We start from the raw sequence: 16,162 nt of genomic DNA, 5'->3' as shown, positions 1-16,162 counted from the left end.
CTGTTTGTGCTATTGTTCAGTTTACACTTGACATGAATTTCATCTCAATTGGCTACCTATTTGTATTGGTTTGACAGTGTCATGGTGGTTTGATAAAATGAAAACTCAGGATGTGCTCAGTGACATTATGGCATTCACTATTTAAAATAGCCAGTCACTTTAGATATTGCTAATTAGTTAATACTACGATGACATGAAGGATTTTTGCCTGTATGATCTAGATTTCACTGGCTAATTACTATTATGCATACATTGTGACGATTTATTCATTTTGATCAGAGGTTTAGCCTCATGAATCAAATAGTTATCACTGGTAAATGTGGGAATGTTGATTAGCTGTAGCCTTGAGGTCCATTAAGATGATTTCCTATCACTTTGATGTCACTAAAATCACTACTTTTGTCACCAACCTGAGCTTTCCTGGTTAATCACATTGGAGTTTCCCAATTTGGTTGGATTATTGCCATAGTACTTGACATCTAAATACAGTAAATGGTGATATTGACAGCATCCCTTATCAATGATAAAATAAATGCCACACAGACTAAGAATTTATCTCCCTGCATTAATGCTAAAATGCAATAAATCTGGAATAGCCTCTCAGTTCTCATTTATTTATGGATAAGATGTAGCTGAGAAGTTGATATAAAGTCAACTTGGGCTGAGGGAACAGATGGAATTGTAAATCTGATTACCATCTTTTTCAGATTTAGCATATTTGGAAACAAAAATAGACAAGTTTCTCTTATCTATATTTTTGACTATGTTTCACCTTTCATATGGCTTTCAGCGGTAATGTAATTTTTTCAAAAGATGAATCCTGTCTGCAGACGTGTCTCTGAAATGCTTAGAAAATGGAAAATTTAATGTTCAATATTGTTTCTGAAACAATAAACACCTTTAAAATCCAATGACACCATTTAAGCATCAATGCAAGAAGAGAAGTTTTTCGTCTGTTTGGCATCTTTCCTTTAAATGAGGTGGGGATACTGTCGACGACAAGTATTAGAACAACTAACCAAATGCTTGGCCAAGAGATTCTGAGGAGGAGTGAGATGTGGATTTTTGGGAGACAGTGCCCAGGCTGTTTAAGAAGTGGCTGGTTGACATTGGGCTGGTTAAAATCAGGAACGTACAAGAGGTCAGAATTGATGGAGTGCAGTTTTCTCAATGGGCGATAGGGCAGGAATTATTGTCAGTGATGAATAGTGCTGGTAGCAGGGTTGAAGGAGGTGACAGAGATCTGCAGGGACAAGTTGATGGATACAATTCAAAACAAGGATTTGAAAATGAGGGAAATGCCAGTTCTGGAAATAGGCTAGGTTGGTGAGCAGTGTGGTAAGTTGGATGGACGTGGTGCGAGTTGGAATGCAGACATCAGAATTTTGAATGATCTTATTATTGGAGGGTGGAAGATGGGAAGCCAGCCAGAAAAGCATTGGAACAATCAAGCATAGAGATAACAAAGGCATGGATATGGTTTTCAGCAGGAGGTAAGCTGATTCAGGTGTTAGAGGTGGGTGATGTTCTGGAGAAGGAGTGGATAAAGGGTTGGCAGATTATTCTCTGGCACTAACATAATTCATTGTGCAGAAAATTTACCGTACAACAAAAGAAATCTGAACTGTCCTCCAACTTCAAGGATCATTCATACTAACATTGACAAAATCTCAGTTTAAAAGAAACTATCAAATTGTGTTCTTATTCAAGGTCTGTAGTTGTTGAGACCACATCTGTGTTATAAAATGGTAAACATATTTCAAATTGTTAAGGAGAGTACTGTTCCAGGCTTTAGTTTAACCACAGCAGAATTTTAATCGTAGAAATTAAAGCATTGAAAAAGGCCATTCACCCCATTGTATCTCTGCCAACTGGAGATACATAAAGCCTTTTTATTAACTTTTCCTTAACTTTTCATGTTCCTTCTCAACTACTCTATAAATGAATTAAAATGAGAATTAGTGTTTGCCTCAATGGCCCATTGTGGTAAAGATTTCTCAGATCTAAAACCATCTATGGGAGGTGATGTGTGGGGTTTCAAGCATTCCCCAGATTGATGTTCTCTTGTTCCTAGTTCATCATCTATGAAACCTATTTAGTCAGCTTTATGGTTCACTTTCTGTCCTATAGCTATGTTTCCTTTACTGCTATACTTCCTAGTTCTTACCCACAAATATTGCAACGGTACGTGCTGTTCTGTTCTTTGTTAAGGAAAAGGCTTATCAGAATAGAATCCCTATGGTGTTGGGGCAGGCCATTCGGCCCAATAAGTCCACGCTAAACCTCTGAAAAGCATCTCACACAGATCCACCCCCTACCACATCCCTGTATCCCTGCATTTGCCATGGCTTGCACAGCCCTGGACACTATGGGCAATTTAGGATGGCCAATCCACCCAACCTGCACATCTTTGGACTGTCGGAGGAAACCGGAGCATCCAGAGGAAACCCCCACAGACATTGGGAGAATGTGCAGACTCCACACACTTGACCAAGGCTTGAATCTGGGTCCCTGGTGTTGTGAGGCAGCAGTACTAACCACTGAGACTCTCTGCCACCCCATGTGTTTAATATCCTGTGATTACTGTTCCCTTTTTGTAAAAGTTCACTAATTTTGTTCTGATTTCCAAACGGGACGTGAATGCTAGTGGCAGTAGCTGATCTAGCTAAATTTTGTTGGCATGCGACTTGGGAGCTTAACAGTTTGTTTAAATGTTCTGTCTCTAAAAGAAATGCTCTGGTCTCAATATTCTATTATTCCAAGGAGATCAAACATCTGGTATCTACATAACGGATCATGTTTGCAACGTGACAGAGATGTATTAATTTGCTCAGATACACAACTGCTGCTGAGCTGGTCCAGCATATTGACCCACCACCCATGAGCATGGTGAATGAGGCCCAAATATCTAATTGCTCTTTCCATCATATGTTACTTGATTTGTTTGCATACCTCTGTATTTTGATATTATTGGCCTGGAGACATTCTGACAAGTTATTTGGTGATTGAAGTTAATGTAATGCTTGGACAGTTACAACTTCAGGTGTTTCCACTAGACTTCTTTCCATTAACCTCTTCATATTATGGGAACACTTGACTATCCAGTTAGAACCGTCAGCAGAATAATTGTCCATTTAGGTTAGTTTGACTTGGATCTAAGCTACCGATACTTCTTGCTCCCCATTTATAAGAAACTCAGATTAATTATTTGGATCATTTCCTTCCAGAGCTAATGCACCAGTTTCGGTTCCTCATAAATACAAGAGAAAAAAAGTTGTCAGACAATATTGTTTCTGTTCTCAGCCTGGGAGATTGTGAATTATTTTTAGTAGTTTGAGCGATGACTCAGTTCTGCAAAAATTATGAATTTTGCCAAGTAATGATTTCATAAGGCAAAAGACATACTAACAGTTAGTTACTTTTGGTATTTTCTCATGAATTTCACATTTATGTTACTTATACTATGGCCAACATGTTAAGGTGGGGGGGAGGTGGTCTGTAAGCAAGCTCTGAAAAGTTGAGCTGAAATTTGAAGACGTGAATTTCTTTTGTATCAAAACAGACATGATGGACCAAGAAGTGTAACCTATCTCTTTCCCTCCCAGCCGCCATGAACGATGAACATGGTGATTAAGATTTGATGCATCTACTACATCCATAGCTGATTAAATAAGCTTCTGTATCAATTAAAGCAGTTGTAAAACAGTGATACCTTAGCGCAGATTGAGCAGAGTTACTCATTTTTAAAATTTTTTTAAATCTGGCTTTCTTTTTGATAGTTTTAAATCGCACAATTTTACCCAAAAGATCTTATTACTGGAGAAACAACATTCTGGAACCTCCTGATACTTAAGTCATCGATATCAGTTAGTATGTTTAAAACAGCACTAAAACTGATGTTGAACTCTATTTCATTCTCCAGCGATGCTGTCAAGCCTGTTGAAACTCTCCAGCACTTTGTTTTTAATCTGGTAAAGTTGGTGTCTCCATTTCTGGGAATAGGTTACTGACCAAATTGCAATACAAGTCTGCTGCCTCCCACAGCTACCTCTGTTGCAATTACTCCCATCCAGCTTGCGGTAAGGATTCTGTTCAATGCTCCCAGTTACTCCATTTCCACCATGTCTGTCCTGATGATTCTACCACCTACACCAATGCTCCTGATTTGTCTTCAAACCAACTACACAGAAGTTGACAATGACAGTTTGGACCATTTCATTTTCTACATTTCTATTCTCACCCATGCTAAGGCTCCATTAGTGCTCACTTTTCACTACCTCCACTTTGACTGGATCATTCTCCACTGTCTCCAGCCTGATTCTACCATCAAACACCTTTTTTTCCTCCTCTTACGAAAGTCCCTTCATGATACCCTGCTCCAATCCTCAGACACCCCTTCCCATGCAAGTTTCCCAAAGCTGGAAACAAAACATGATGCTGAATTGAAATAAATGTTTTTTTTTCAAAAATCCACCTTTCATCTCTCACCCTAAAGGCCCTTGCAGGTGAAACACCAATTTGCTTATACTATTTTCAATTTAGTATTCTTTACTCTGTGTTCATGATGTGATCTCTGCATTAGGGAGACTAAATACAGATTGGGTGATAGCTTTACATAGCACCTTTGTTCAGTCAGCAAGTGTGATCGCAGGCTTCCAGTCACTAGTTTTAATATCCTTCTCACTCTCCACTCTATCCTTGACTTCAAAATAGGCTCGGGGAACTCGACTTTCAATTAGGAACTTCATAGCATTCCTGATCCAACATTAAGTTCAACAATATCAGTCATAATGTCGACTTCCAGTGTTTAAGGCAGTGGATGTTGGTAATGGTTCTGTTGTTCCCACTTGTTGTTTACACTTCCTCTAGACTCATCTTTTATTCTTTGTTCTGTGATAATCTTGTTTGCATTGCAGCATCATCTCTTTTGTCATTTAATTTCTCCTGTTTTCCATCTACCACATACATTCCATCAAGAGTTTGAGAACGTTACCAGTGAACCAGTGTTGACATCAGAAGGTTCCGATGAAGGGTCACTGGACCCAAAACGTTCACTGTTTTTCTCTCCACAGATGCTGCCAGACGTGCAAAGTTTCTCCAGCACCATCTGTTTTTGTTTCAGATTTCCAGCATCCGCAGTTCTTTGTTTTATTAACATCAGGAGGAAATGGGGGAATTAACATTTTCAATTTATGCTTGCCATTGTTGACAAATGCATTGGTTGCATGCAGATATCGATGTGCTGACTGCTGAGTATGATTCTTGCATTGAGGACATTGTAGAGACTGTGAAGCAGCTTTGTCCCAAAGCTGAATTTTTCAGCATTCTGGCAAAGAGTCTCACAGTGAACAAGATAATCAGTAGAACATACAACCAGTCTTGTCATTTGTATCAACAAATTTGCTTTAGTGAAGAAAATATGTTTTTCTGCAAAGATTTGCTGAAGATTTATGAGGCTTAATCATTTAAACGATCCAACAGTAAAGCAGTTTGGAGGGTTTGATTTGGGGATGTGTAATTGCTCCAACTGGAGATGTGATTAATTAAAGGATCTGAATGTACTGTCAGCTGGTTTTATGTACAAAGTTTATTTATTCTGTTGGCAATCACCAAATATGTACTGAATTACAATTTAGCTCTGCACATTCTGAGGTCTTAATTGAGTTAGTGGGATACTGCTTTCACTGAATTTTGGTGTGCTTTCTTTTTGAGTTTTGCTATTTATTATTTTGAAGGTTTCATCTTGTATCATGATTTTTATAAAACTGATTAGGTTTAGATTCTCCTGTGCTGTGATTTATGTCATTGTTTTTCATTTCTTGGTGCCTTTTGGGGGCAATTTTTAACAGACGGGCGAGTGATTTTAAGGTACACAAGAGCTGGACAGTACTCGAGAAGCTCAGCAGGTCTAGCAGCATCTCTGGAGAGAGAAATAGAGTTAACATATTGAGGCTAATATGACTCTTCTGCAATTGCAAATTTGACTTTGAAATATTAACTCTGTTTCTCTCTCCACAGATGCTGCCAGACCTACTGAATTTCTCCAGCACGCTTTTTATTTCAGATCTCCACTGTCTGCAGTATTTTTCTATTGGCAGTGTTTGTAGCCAATGAAATACAAGTAAACCTTGGAGGAATGGCCAACAGAAAATGTAATATAAATGGCCTCTGACTTGTTTTATGTCAAAAATACTAATGTCAAAGACCTCCCTCCTTGTTTAAAATCTGACTGTGCTGAACATAGTTTAAAAAAACAAATGTGATTCCCAAATGGGAATAAGCTATTTACTTTCAATAAGCATAAGCCAATTTAGTTGCAGTGAATAGAGAAAAAAAAACATTGCATGTTTGATTTGACTGAAGCTGCAATGCCAACTTTACATCAGCAATATTTTACTTGAAGGGACTTTGGATGGTTTCTATTGCCATTCAGAGTTGACAAGATATTGTTGGTGTAACTGCACATGTACAGATGGATCATGGCAAGCTAGGGCTGGAACACTGTACACCCAATTCTGTAATCTCATCTACAAAGGTGTATAACAGGCATTTGCAGTTTCTGCAGCTGAAAATTCTATGGTAGAATGGCCTGTCCACCCAAAAGTCAGCACATTAATTTGGCACAACTCATCCGACTTTTAGGTTTTTATTGGATTGGATTGATCTGTTTGCACTCATTTAGTTTGGGACAGTGTCTCCGGGAACACAATTTTTCACTCTTGATTTGCCCAAGCGGAGATAAATGTAATTCAGATTAAACTACCATTCTTGCAACAGCAAGAATTGCAGTACATTCTCTGGTAGAGTCAGATCTCAGTGCTCCTTCAGAGAGCACAAGCTTCAAATTTCAGGTGAAATTATTAAGAGAATCACCTTTTGGAGACTTGTGAAAACTGTGCCAAGTAGACACTTACAGCCCGCTGAAAAATGAGGCAGAATATAAATGCTATCAGGAGACGGCATGCTGAAACCAGCCAAATTATCTCTAAAGCGTGGCAATACAGAGAAATGATAATGTCAAAGGCAAGGGTGAGAATTCTAGACCTATAAACACTAACCATCAGCCTCTCCATCAGTTATTAATACTACAGCCATGCATTATTCATCTAATGGTGCAAGTGAGGAAAACCTACTTGGAGCATGTGAAGTAGTTACACCCCAGAAATAGATCATTCGCCCCATCTTCTGGCTGCTGGTTCTCTGGAGGTTAATCCCATAAGACCAAAAGAAATAGGAACGAGAGCAGGCCATTTGGCCACTCGAGCCTGCTTTGCCGTTCAATAGGATCATGGCTGATCTGACATTTCTCATGTCTACTTTCCTGCCCTTGATTCCTCGACTGATCAACGTTCTCTGTATCTCAGCTTTAATATACACAAGGACTACTTCATCTATTTTTATGCCGTCTGCTAATTTTGGCTACAGTCTGTTCTTCCGTTTCCATTCCCTTGCCCTTTTCCCTGTTATCATGCATTCTTCTTTCTCCTTTACATCTTTACCCACTTCTTATTTTAAAAGCCATAATTGCCTGAGAATGGAGGCTGATTGCAGTGCTAAAAAGGTTTTACTCGTGTGGATACAGTATTCAATAGTTAAGTCTTGTGTGAGGGAAACAGATCATGAATCGCCCATCAGCTGTTCACAAATCATCCCTAAATGATTCATCCATATCCAGAGACATGCCAAAAGAAAGCATGTTCAGACAACAGGATGACAACAAAGAGGGCGGCACTATAGAATCCCATTAACACAAGGAATGCAGACAAACTAACTTTAAAAAAGAATCCTTGTTTGCAAAGTCTATCACAGAGCTACTTAATAAAATTGATTAAATCTTCCATTGGTGCGTGTTTGAAACAGGATGAGACATTAGCCATTGGAATCAAAAATTATTTCCCACAGTACGAGTCAAAATCCAGAACATCATTCACAAGTGTACTAAATTTCCACAGGAGGTTCGAGGATGCAGCTCACCACCAATTTCTTAAGAACAATCAGGGATGGGCAATAAGTGCTGGCTTAACCAGTGACGCCCACATTCCCAATAATGAATAAACCTTTAGAAAAAGAACAGTCAGGAATTTGCTGAAAGTTAGCTGAGCATTTGTTGGAGTCAAAACTGCACACAATCAATAAACGTATCAAGCAGATGCATTGATGGAGACGGGGCTAAAACAGGCAAGGCTATGCAAGGATTCAAATGAGTGTTTTATTCAAATGAGAGTTTTGCAATTAAGGCATTGAGCTAAATTGACTTGTGGTTAAGTAATGACCACAGATGATAGGACTTGGTGTCAATTAGGGCTCAGGCAGCAGAGTTTTGGATAACTTGATGTTAGCAGAATGGGAGTCTGGCTAGTAATGCATTGATTATACTCAGGTTGAGGCAATGATGTATCTAGGTTCCAGCAGACAAACTAAGGTGCAAAGTCAGGCGATGGAAGCAGGCAGTCTTAGTTTTCACTGAAATGCAATCAGAAGCTCAGTTCTGCGTGAAATGAGAATCACTTTCTATTCCTCATTCTCTTCTAGACTGCAAGAGCGGAACTCTTCACCATCATGCCTCCCTTTTACAGTTCACAGGCCTTTACATACATCTCATTTAAAAAAAACAAGCTTGGCACCACTTAAGTATCACCTTGTCTTCCCACGCATTAACAGGGACTAACATTTCAACTGTTCTGCAGTTTGGGCCCCATCCTTGGGCATCTCTAATAACTAACCTTCCCTCGCTATTAAACTATAAGCAGGGGAGGAAAGTTAGCACAGTGTGCTCATGTAGTACCCTCTCAACTTAGAGCGGCACTTGAATCCATCTTGGAAAGATAGAATTCACATCTCTTTTTCAGAGTCATTAAATGGTTGTGTGAAAATTGGTGCTTTAATCACAGTGGCAGAAGTATATGGTACTAGAGGATAAAACTGCCAATCCATTGCTACGACATTATGCAGCATCATCCAAGCTATAAAAACTAGTTTTAGAAATGCAAGAGGGGAAAGAATCACAAGTGCAACAGGTCAGGTGAGTTGCCAATATTTGACCTTACTACCCAAAACATGAAGTATTTACTTAACTGCACTTTTGTTTTCACTTTACTAAGCACATAATAAAGTTATTTTGAAAACTTGCAGAGATACTGCTGAGTTACAACTTTGCTGAAGTGGAAGTGAGAACTAAATGTTCAAAAGGCCTTCCTCTGCCCATCAACTCAATCGCTACAAATTAAACAGACAAAAATATAACAATTGCTAGAGTAACAGATGACTTTCCAAACAGTCTTTATAGACTAATAAGATTATCCTGTGTTGATAAGGTTCATAACGAATGGACAATATTAGAAAGGGCTGGAAGACACTTGGTTAGGATGTGGCCCTAACACTATCATCTTCAACTTGAGTGTGACTGTTACAATACAAGGTGGAGCAGTATGCTGCTGTAGAACAAACCAGACCCATTACAGCAGTGTAAGGTATTCAAACCTGTGTTCCATAAAATGCTGGAGTTTTAGGACCAGGTTCACACTGGTTATTTTTAAGTCAGTTAGTCATGATTTATGGGATAAAGCTAACATAGAAGACCCTTGTCTAACAGTGACATCAAGTATTTTAGATGGGAATCTTAAAACAACAAGTTCTTTCCATGCAATATTAGTTTGGATGAAGTGTGGCTATTGTCTTCTCTGGATTGGGATGAGGCACCAATTTTGTGAACAATATTCCAAAACCACAGGTCCAAGGTTATTTGTCAAGTTTCACTTTACTAAGCACATAATAAAGTTATTTTGAAAACTTGCAGAGATACTGCTGAGTTACAACTTTGCTGAGATGGAAGTGAGAACTAAATGTTCAAAAGGCCTTCCTCTGCCCATCAACTCAATCGCTACAAATTAAACAGACAAAAAATATAACAATTGCTAGAGTAACAGATTACTTTCCAAACAGTCTTTATAGACTAATAAGATTATCCTGTGTTGTTAAGGTTGAAATGTTCAGCCTTTTAGATCAGATTTTGAGTGGAGGAAATTTAAAGCACGCTCAACTTTTAAGTCCTCAAAAGAATGACATGACAGATGCTCAATGTCTGCAGGAGATTAGATATGTAAACTACTCAGTGCAGCTGTAGATATCATCAAATCAAGAAGACAATGTTAGTTTGCCCAAAAGCACTTCACTGATGTCGATGTAGCTTTGGAGGAATACACCAGCTTTGCTCGATACTTTGATGTAATGGGAAAAGGTTTCTAATATTCAGCCTGGCTACACATTTAAATGCCAAACTTTAATGGGCTGCTAAATGCAACCTGCTTGATGACTACGGACCCTGGCACGGTCACACTTTAGTTCAGCCCTCATCTTATAGAGCTTCACTGAAGCACAATCCACCATTTGAGGGGAAATTCAAAGCCAGGGACCTCCGTTATTGTGCAAGTGATTAGTTACCGTTCTCTCCAGCTGGACGGTGGGTGGATATCCACTGTATGAACATTTACTGCTGTTTCCCCAGGCAGGTCAGTGTGATTTTAGCGCTTTCTTGGAGAAATTCCACTCCTTCACCAACCTAGAGTCTGTGAACAGGAAGTTTGCTGTTGCTAAAGACTACTTCTGTTATACTGAGCACAAAAACTTCATAACGAATGGACAATACGGGAAAGGGATGGAAGACACTTCGTTAGGGATGTGGCCCTAATACTCATCTCCAACTTGAGTGCGACTGTTACAGTACAAGGTGGAGCAGTATGCTGCAGTAGAACAAACCAGACCCATTACAGCAGTGTAAGGTATTCAAACCTGTGCTTCATGAAATACTGAAGTTTTAGGACCAGGTTCACACTGGTTATTTTTAACTCAGTTAGTCATGATTTATGGGATAAAGCCAACATAGAAGACTCTTGTCTAACAGTAACATCAAGTATTTTAGATGGGAATCTTAAAACAACAGGTTCTTTCCATGCAATATTAGTTTGGATGGAATGTGGCTATTGTCTTCTCTGGATTGGGGATGAGGCACCAAGTTTGTGAACAATATTCCAAAACCACAGGTCCAAAGTTATTTGTCAAGTTTTCTTGTTTTTCTCTCATCTACAGTGCTGTGTCACTCCTGTAAACTGACTTCCTAGATTTGCTCTAGGGCTTGTCCACTGTACCAATTATATATAAAGGCCAGTGCATTCATTTATCTCTGTAGTACAGCATTATTGAACATCCATATCCTGGCCTTAAGGTAAACGGGCAATGTCCAGTTGCACCTTAGCAGTAGTAAACTGATGAGTTTTGCAGCATTGACTACTTGAAAGTTTCTGTAGCAGTCTTGCAATTTTTCTGTGCTCACTTGCTCAGAGAACCTGCCAGCTCATAAATCGAAATAATGAGCCAACACATGAAAGTGGCTTCCCAATCTGAAAAGCACAAAAGTATTTGGAATTATTGATTCAAATGTTTCAGATAACCACTATTAAAAAAAGGAGGGGCGAGTGATAATATCGAAAAACTTTTAAAACTGCACAACCACATCCAGAAGTTTGGTTTTGTTTAACTATGGGATGTGGGGGCATCAAGAGGGCTGTAGGGAAGATAATTTTAAAAAGGTAAACTACAGAATGTGGCTAGGCCAGTTGACAGTAAACCACATTGCTCTAGGTCTGAAAGTCTTACGTAGGTCAGACCAGTAAGTTTTCTTCCCTAAAAGGACATTAGGTGAACCAGATGGGTTTTTATTTTTCCTGACAATTGGCAATGGTTTCATGGTCTTCATTAGACTCTGAATTCAACAAGAGAAAAAAGGGAATTGGAAATCCTCCATCTGCTACTGGCTTCAAACCGGAGTACCTAGCTTCATAGCACAGATAATATCACTGGGCCATTGTCTAGTAGGAACAAGCATGTTTTCACATTAAGTTACAGAACATATCCACTGCAGTCAGGAAATTTATAAATAGAGAATCGAAACCTAACAATACTCCAAAACAGGATGAACATATTGAGTAGGGAATACTGAGTGTGTCAAAGTAATGGACTATTTCTTGATGGCATTAAAACAAATCCTAAAAATTGAAAATATGTACCAGGCTCAAAATTAAAATTTTTTTATCTTGAGGGTCCCAAATTTGTGAGTTGCTGAGTAATCCACATGGCACAGTCTAAATTCTACCAGCATCAAGCCAGATTAGAAATGCTTTGAGTACCACCAGGATTCTGGAGATGATAACTATTTTCTATTTTAGTGCACAAACATGAAATTAATTGTTTAAAATAGACAGCAACTACAGATCAACCATTCAACAAAATGCTAGTGAAGGTCCTCCACATTCAATGACAAGGAGATGGTGCTCAGAACATGATCGCTAAGAACAAAAAGTTTCTAAAGTAAAGCAGTTCCGCTAAGTGTAGCATAATGGCTTACCTCCACTCAGACTGCACTGCTATGTCATTTGTCTGTTGTACTGAAAGTGCTTATGGTTGCACAAAATACTTTCACAAGTGGTATGCAACCATTTTATTCTGCAGCGCACAGCACCATTCTAAAAACCTCAAGTTTCACAAGTTTCTGACACTGGCTGGTTTTTGGGAATTCTTTGCTCGAGGCTCTGTTCAAAGGTAAATGTTAATTCCAATTGTTAATCATGTCCCATTCACTATTGTTTAAAAATAAATCAGCATTGTTGGCCATCCAGACTTAGGAGAGCATTTGCCATTAGCTCAATGTTCAGAGTACTAGAATGCAGTTCAAAAGAAAAGCTTTAGCCCCAAAGTCCACTGGATTTCCTCTTCCCAACTTCTCTTTACCCACCCAATTCCAATAGATTTGGCAAACCAAAGAGCAAAGAGAATGACAGCTTGAGTAAAATCTTCTATAAAATTGGAAATTTTCTGTTCAAAACTTTTTATTGGGATTTTCCAGAAAATGGGCACAAGACACAACATACAGACAAGTTACAGAGAATTTAAACAGTTGGCAGGTAGAGATGATTATTACATAAATTGGGAGAAGCTGGACAGTAAGAGCTTCTAAGTAACATACAAGTTGCTTGATAAAACATTTAATGCAACTATGAACCAAATTAATGGAAATCATCTCATGAACCAGCTATTACACTACACAGCAAAGACTTGCAGGCAGCTTAAAGAGAACAAAAATTAAGTAGCCTGAGGAATGCAACTTGCCCACTTTGAAATGATGCCATCTTGTCCATTCAATTGGTCAGAAAATAACAACCAGCCATCTACATCCAATGCAAGAATGCGTGAGAAGAGATTTGCAGAAAGTTTAAAGTAACACACTCACAAAATTGGCCAATCTACGTGACAAAAAGCTTATTGCTAATATCGCAGCATTTTTCTAGCCAAATGATACATTACAGTTCTAAAACATTGAGTTAGTTCCAGCACACTATACAGGTCAGCGTTTGCTATCTTAAAGTACAGAAGTACCCGCATTATCAATGACATTCTTGTAATCTAGTCAGAAGAAAGTTTCAGAACCAGATAAAACATGTGGCACGTTAGAACCAACTGTGTAACACGAGAATGTTTTCAGAATGATGGAGGTGCATGCACATCTGGAGAAGAAAGCACACAGGAGTAGTTGCTTGTTGTATCAAAATATTTAATAAATATTAATTTCCAAAATTTATTGCCAGGAGCAACAAAGATGCATCCTCATGTTCACATAACACTAATGTCACAATACAGAAGAAAACATCAAGATAAGGTTTTACCAATGAGATTACCATGTTTACGAGCCTTTTCAGTTCAGTATAGATATAAACACTTGGATTCCCTCAAGCTAAGACAGGCAGTGAGACTTGGCATTTCGACATAGTGATCTCACTGGAAAACTCTACCATTCAAGTATTCAACAGCTAGCTTATTATTAGAATACTTCCTAAATGCAGGTATGTTATTACAAAAAAAAAAAAAAAAAATCTACAAGTGGTTCAATATTATATCCAGGGTGAAAAGATCAGGATTTATAAGACAACATTGTGCTGTGCTTTTTAATTCAAATGCACTACCTAGAGATATTCAATGCAGTTTTTCAATTTTTTTTGTACATGCAACCACTCATTTCAGTTACACAAAAGTAAATACGTTAATTTGTTGTTCCCTTACACGTGTATTTTGTCGCAGTCTGCTTGCCTGTCACTCAAATGTTTTAAACTCAAAGCAGCAAATATCAAAGCATTCTAGTCTAATGCTCTCTGCTCGTCTCAAATTGATGTATATAAAAAATATCCTGGCCAAAAAAAAAGAGCTTGAAGTGATATAGAAATTGACCCAAAATGTCCGACATTGTACAACAGTTCAGAGGCACGTGGCCATTGCTAGTGCGAAATAATCTAGACTGTATCTAGAGCACACCTCAAAATTTGGCATGAAGGCAACATTACTGAAACACAAAGAAACAATTCATCAAAAATAAAGGAGCCATAAGCTTACAAAGCTATCAAAAACCTTCAAATCTAAACATACATATAAATAAAAGGAATGGTATTTAAGGCTCTTGATTATTTAAGTTATTAAATCAAATATACACAGTGATTAATTAAAAAAAGTATTTACATTTATACAAAAATCAAACACTTGGCCTCTTATTAAATTCTTCATCTGAACAGCAACTGCTGACATTGTGCCCCCCAAAAGAAAAATCATCTTGGATGCTGATGATTGCTGTGGTTTCCAGCTGCATAGGCACTTTCAAAACCAGACTAACAAAGTCAAACCTACTATACATAACTTAACAATACTGAGATCAGAGCCAGTAAAAAATAAATAACAATTCACCATCTTAAATTAAACTGGAGCAGGCAAACACCTACAACTGGGTTTCAGTTTGCAAAGGGCAAGGAATCCTAATTAGACTGCGATTTCATTACAGAATGGTCCAGCAATGTATGAACAGCAACTGAATTTACATTTGGGCACTTTGACTAGTTTTGCACAGAGGTGAGGTGCAGCCTTGTGTACTCTCAGCCAACCACAGCAACTATCAATGCCTTTGTAAGTCAGTTTGTCTCAACTTGAAAACATACAGGGATTCTTTGTCAATAATACCCTTTACACTCATATTACAGAACAACTCAAGGACTATGACTTTGAGCCTTCACTGACAGCAAAAGGCTGTGCATCATTTTAATATTAAATAGCCAGCACTGCTGACCGCTATACAATGTATTCCATGTGACTCAAGCTCTGTGCACTTTCTAAGTCTCTGTTATCTTGTTTATTTGTCCAATTCGGATTCTTTGTGGGAGTGCCTTGTGTCAGCTTTTCATCTCTGTCTACCAGTGTGTACGCTGGCTGTTTGGAAAACCTGGTCTTTTGCTGGTGCTTGTCTACATCTACTTCTTCCAGCTCTGAATTATGCGTCCTTATTTTGGCAATTTTCGAATTTTTATTTTCGTAGTCTTTGCTGGCAGAGCCATTCATCCCGTGCTTCTCGATGGGGTTTTTTATCTGATGCAACTGCTCTCGGACGTTGTTGGTGGTGTCGTCGGAGGCTGTGGGCGTGGGGCTGCTGCGTTTCCTTCGGCGACGAATCCACCAGAAAAACAGCAACACGAAGCAACAAATCCAAACCGCTGTGATCACGGAGCTCAGCAAAGGCACCAGGAAATCTGCAACACCAAACAAACCCTTAAGACTGTGAACTGGGCGCAATGGGGAGTGACAACACGCACTGTTAAAAATAGTTCCCGACACCATCGCTGGGGCAACAGCTAAGCTGACTAGGAAGGGATGGAAATCAGTCACCATTTTATATAGGAAGGGTGTGATGCACTAGAGAGGGGGGATTTAGCAGGATGCCCTGGCTGGTTTGTGGGGGCTGGGAAATGAGGAAAGATTGGACAGTTTTCCCTCGGAGCAACGATTAATAGGGGCCCACAATACAGGGTTATGAGGGGCACAGATAGGATGGACAGGAAGGCACTTCTTCCATTTGTTGAGCAGGCATGGATTTGAAAAGGTAGAACGCCAAGTTGAGGAGAAATATTTTCAATCGACAGGATGGTGGGAAACGGTGCCTGAAGGAGCCACAGGGCTGCTCTCTCAGAGGGAGAGGTCTGGTGGTGGTTTAACCGGAGGGTCACCACACCATAGGGCGAGATCGAGAAGGACAGCCCTTTGTGGTAGCCTCAGCTGGTATGGGAATTGACCCCACACG

General features: G+C 39.0%; 1 protein-coding gene across 4 annotated transcripts in view; it reads right to left on the bottom strand.

The window, feature by feature from the left end:
• Window positions 1-12,863: 12,863 nt before the first annotated feature.
• jag1b (jagged canonical Notch ligand 1b) overlaps window positions 12,864-16,162 on the bottom strand; it is a 55,899-nt gene continuing 52,600 nt past the window's right edge. For all 4 annotated transcript variants that reach the window (XM_048601083.1, XM_048601084.1, XM_048601081.1 and 1 more), the window contains one exon: window positions 12,864-15,614. In XM_048601083.1, coding sequence (XP_048457040.1) covers window positions 15,160-15,614 — 455 coding nt within the window. In that variant the 3' untranslated portion in view covers window positions 12,864-15,159. The remainder of the gene's footprint in view (window positions 15,615-16,162) is intronic.

The sequence above is a fragment of the Rhincodon typus genome, chromosome 9 (assembly GCF_021869965.1).
Source record: "Rhincodon typus isolate 14 chromosome 9, sRhiTyp1.1, whole genome shotgun sequence".
Taxonomy (NCBI): Eukaryota; Metazoa; Chordata; class Chondrichthyes; order Orectolobiformes; family Rhincodontidae; genus Rhincodon; species Rhincodon typus.
Note: the sequence above shows the minus strand (reverse complement) of the source record. Positions and strands in the feature narration are given on the sequence as shown.